At 37.3% G+C, this 4,900-nt stretch overlaps 1 protein-coding gene across 5 annotated transcripts in view; it reads right to left on the reverse strand.

Moving 5' to 3' along the window:
* The window catches only part of rnf144aa (ring finger protein 144aa), a 37,090-nt gene that overhangs the window by 3,064 nt on the left and 29,126 nt on the right, over nucleotides 1–4,900 (reverse strand). For all 5 annotated transcript variants that reach the window (XM_016475486.1, XM_016475485.1, XM_016475482.1 and 2 more), the window contains 2 exons: nucleotides 2,609–2,756; nucleotides 2,319–2,408 (listed from right to left, as the gene is read on the reverse strand). In XM_016475486.1, coding sequence (XP_016330972.1) covers nucleotides 2,319–2,408; nucleotides 2,609–2,756 — 238 coding nt within the window. The remainder of the gene's footprint in view (nucleotides 1–2,318; nucleotides 2,409–2,608; nucleotides 2,757–4,900) is intronic.

Below are 4,900 nucleotides of genomic sequence, written 5' to 3' on the forward strand. Positions count from 1 at the left end.
TTCCAACCAAAAATATACATTTTAACTCAAATCTTGAATTGTATTTTAATATATTATTGGCTAAATGAATAGATGCTTTTTTTTCTTTGACACTTGAACTTTTGTTGTTTGAAAGCAATATGAAAATGTTTCAAAAATTACAATTAATATAAGCGTGAGTATATGCTAACAAAATCTTAACTTTTCTTTTAATTATTCCTCCAATATATTGAGTTATATACAGTATTTGGCTTCTAATTTTAAATTGATATTTTTACAAGATTTTATTTTCAGTGAAAGCAAGACAATATATGAACACATTTGTTTCCTAATCTTGCTACCCCTTCTTTTCCCCATCATTTTCTGAAGTCTTTCTACTCTGCTGTCAATCAATAAACAATTAACCCTGCACACATCTGCAGAATAACTGACATGTGCATAGCATTGGCTAACACCAAAAATCCCACTTGCAAAAAATATGACAATTTATTGAACAACGGTTGTTATATTTAGCATTGCTGAATCAATTTTAATATGTTTGTACTACGCTGTCAATAAAAGTGAGAAATTATATAAAACTAAAACAAAAAAGGCCAAAAAGACCAAAATAATATTTTTTTGTGATGTAGCATTATCTTCCACCACATAGGGGCATCAGATCCTTACAATTCATAACTTGTTACAAAATGGAACAGAGATTGCGTTCATCTTATGCATGAACTATATATATATAGAACCTGCCATCATCATGGACCAAGAAAATGACATATTTCACATGACTGTAGGACAGAGAACCATGTGAAATTGATTTTCTCTGGATGTAAAACAATTTCTGAATCCTGCACACTGCACAGGGAATAGGAAACAACTGACCTCTATTTCCAAGCGGAATCCTCTCAGCATTCCGAGCATCACAATTACACTCATTTATCATGGGACAAATTTCAACATTGCACACTATTTCTGTTTCTATGTAAATTGCCCTCAATTTATTTCTCTCTTTATCAGAGATCTCATGTGGAATGGTGGAGCGGCGTAATGGAAAAGTGTTGGCAAACCCTATTACTCAAACCTGGGACTGGCTCAGCCCGGCAGCTCCATCTTTACTAATTCATAAAGAATCAAATTTCTGATGCTGTTGGGCTGGAGCTTTATAAAATGTAAACTCGTAGGGCTGCAACAGAGCCACTGTGCTCTTATGAAGCTTAATATGACTCACTTCTCCCCGCAGAGCAACAGATGTCTTTGTGCAAAAATACTGAAAGCGCTTCATAGTTTCAGGGACATCTCACCTTTATAACATTATGTTCAGCATATGAAATGATGAGTGTCTGAAGAATCTTTCTAAACATTTTGACGGTTCAAAAGGTGAATAAGGGCATCAGAATTACACCTCAAAAGTAAAATTAAACATAAGAATAAAACTTTATTTTTTTGCATTGACATTTTCATAATAATTAAGCTCATTTCCCCTTAAAACTGTCATTATTATAAATGCAAAAAAATAATAATGCTAATTTAATACAGGAAATAAAATGATCCTGATACAATTTTTTTTAATTCAAATATATACTGTATCTGTATATATTTACATATATATAAATATATATGTGTGTGTACTGTGTATATTTATTATGTATATATAAGACACACACATACAGTATATATTCTTTATGATGTTGCATAATGTTTCAAGAAAATTAGGAGCAAAGTTTTGGTGGATTGTTTCAAATCGCATTTTCTGCATACTATGTTTCTCTCAATTCCTAATGAAATCACTTCGAGGCTTTTTCCAAGACTATTTGTGCTGATCTCTGAACCATAAGAAAATGTATTATTTCAAAGCTATTAAGAAATACATCATGGAGAGTGGGTCTAATGAGCCTTATGTTGAAAACTATTTGCATGTCTTTAACTCAAGGAATAGCTTGTTGTTTTCTTAGAATTCTTTTATAAAATCAGCCTTTTTCAATGTAATATTCTTCTATTATAATTTAGTCTGAACAAATGAAACACAAAGGGTGGAGGGAGTACCGGAGATGGCCTTTTAAAATGTGCTTGTCTGAATTGCTCATCTAAATATATGTCTGGTTATACCGCTCTTCTCCATCATTTGATGAATCATTTTAGTGAATTTGTCCCAAAGTGACCGTCTTGTATTGTAATCTGCTGTCAAACAGCAGGTATCACTTGCTCGAGAACAGACAGCCACTTACTTCCTGAATAAACACCATCTGAATGGATGCCTACGACTCGGTCATGTGTAGGCGCACGTGCACTCATTCTAATCTCAGTGGAGAAAAAAGGAGGAAGAAAACATCCTTCCCGTGAGCACCCACCTGCGTTCTGTGCCAGATCACGGAGGCTCTGGAGTGGCCTAATTTGTTCCGGCAGGGTCCTTTGTCATAATGGATCAGGAGGAAGTCGTCCTGTCAAACACACAATGTTACGAGAGGCCGGTCATTATCTACGTGGGTGTTCGGAACAGCTGCGTGAAGGATGCTGTTTGCATTTATGGCCTTGATTGAAGGCTAACATGCTGCCTAAGCGGCGGCCACTTGACCAATAAAAATACAGTAAGATAGCAGCATGATGTTAAGAGTGTTAAGCTGAGATATTGAGCACTTACGTCCAGAGACTCCAGGCAGTACCAGCAGAAAGCATGCTTGCAGTTCTTACACATCATCTGGGCACAGCCCTCGTCTCTTTCTATGTAGACTTTACATTTGGGACAGCGTTTGATGGGGGCGTCGTCATCGTCAGCCTTAAAGAACGAACTGGAAAAGAAGAGATTATAGTAGAGTTAAAATGAACCATTTTCTCGTTCCAGGTTGTGGGGTACAAAGGGCAAAAAACACTGGTACTAGTACTACAGTCCGTTCTTTTTTTCTCAGACAGGCCCTTTGCTTTTATATGTACTAAAGAGTTGTGGGCCGGGGACAGTGTTCACTGGTAATGGAGAGGCTGACCCACAGGGACCGAGCTGACAGGTACAAGCCCATTCATTTCCAGGACAATTCCCAGTCTATTGATCTAAGGGAAGTGACACTGTGCGGCAAACCTCTCACAGAACGTTAAACAGCAGCAGAGTCTGATTCACTGTACTGCAACACTCCAGATTAGTAAAGCAGTTTAGTAGCTTAGTAAAGTAGTATTAATAATCATAATAATGGTAGTAATGTGATTATTTCTGATTTGATTATATACAGTATATACACTGAACAAAATTATAAACGCAACACTTTTGTTTTTGCCCCCATTTTTCATGAGCTGAACTCAAAGATCTAAGACTTTTTCTATGTACACAAAAGGCCTATTTCTCTCAAATATTGTTCACAAATCTGTCTAAATCTGTGTTAGTGAGCACTTCTCCTTTGCCGAGATAATCCATCCACCTCACAGGTGTGGCCTATCAAGATGCTGATTAGACAGCATGATTATTGCACAGGTGTGCCTTAGGCTGGCCACAATAAAAGGCCACTCTAAAATGTGCAGTTTTATCACACAGCACAATGCCACAGATGTCGCAAGTTTTGAGGGAGTGTGCAATTGGCATGCTGACTGCAGGAATGTCCACCAGAGCTGTTGCCGATTTCTGAAGGATCATGTGACACTGAAGACTGGAGTAATGGCTGCTGAAAAGTTTGTAGGTTAAGACCTAATTATAGCCATCAGATTTGATTCTATAATGACAAGTGGGCTTATTAATTCTAATAAGCTGAGATATTTTTTTTTTCTTCTGCCCACACAGCCATAGCAGATCTTAACAATAAGGACGGCTGCTGGCCTGAGGCCAGTGTGAGAGAGTTCTCGGTCAGTTGCCAATGAAAGTTTTACAAGTTTTACTGTTTAACTGTGCACAGTCATCACATTAGTTCACAGGGTGGCTCAGGATGCCCCCCTTTTTTTCCAAATATAGTTTAATTATATTTACACTGACCAAATCAACTTTTTTAAGAGGCAGGTCAGCTCATAGCTCCTTGAGGAAACAACAGCCCGTTTAAAGTGTAAATGGGGTCCAATTTGATTTCAAGCTATCTAAAGACTTTTTATCTCCCTCTGAGATATACTTTGGAGTTTAGGTGCAATCTCAAACATGAAATGATACAGAAATTGAGCTATAAACTTGAAAGGCTCTAGTGTGTATTAGTGAAGCAATTCACTTCAGAGCAGGCTGAGTGTTCATTCCTGTACGACCCAAGATCAAGGATCAGAAACTCCGCTCAATGATGCTTTCGCTTTTGAATGAAGTGTGCGTGTGACAGGAATGTCAAATAACACCTGTGCATGAATCTCTGGCTTACTGAGCAGAGAGCAAAGCGCTCTTCAGCAACTAGAAGCAGAAGATACATTCTTAGACTGAATGATGAGTATGTTCAATAGTGCAGAAAAACACAGACGGATCGTGGTATTTCATTTCAAATCTCATTGTCGACTCATCAACATCGAACATCATTACACAGAACATGCCTCATCGTGACAGCTGGATTCACATAAGGACCAGTGGGGAGGATGGGAGCGTTTAAATGCACATCAAAGAGACAAAACTACACCGAGGCGTAGCTGCTGATAAATGAGGAGGAGAAAGACTTAAAGGAATATTCCATGTTCAGTACAAGATAAGCTCATCTGTGGCATAATGTACCCCAAAAGATAATTGATATTGACTCATCATTCGTCTTGTTTACAAAACAAGTGAGACATTACAACTGAAGTGAATGGGGCCAATTTATTTATTTTTGGTCACACTTGACTTTAAGGTCCAATTCAAACAACCGTTAACTATGAATTTAGCCTCACTAAACTCCTAATTTGCTTCTTATTAATATTAAAGGGGTCATATGATGTTGCTAAAAAGAACATTATTTTGTGTATTTGGTGTAATGAAATGTGTTTATGCGGTTTAAGGTTCAAAAAACAC

Source organism: Sinocyclocheilus anshuiensis, unplaced genomic scaffold, assembly GCF_001515605.1.
Source record: "Sinocyclocheilus anshuiensis isolate Anshui unplaced genomic scaffold, SAMN03320099.WGS_v1.1 scaffold676, whole genome shotgun sequence".
Taxonomy (NCBI): domain Eukaryota; kingdom Metazoa; phylum Chordata; class Actinopteri; order Cypriniformes; family Cyprinidae; genus Sinocyclocheilus; species Sinocyclocheilus anshuiensis.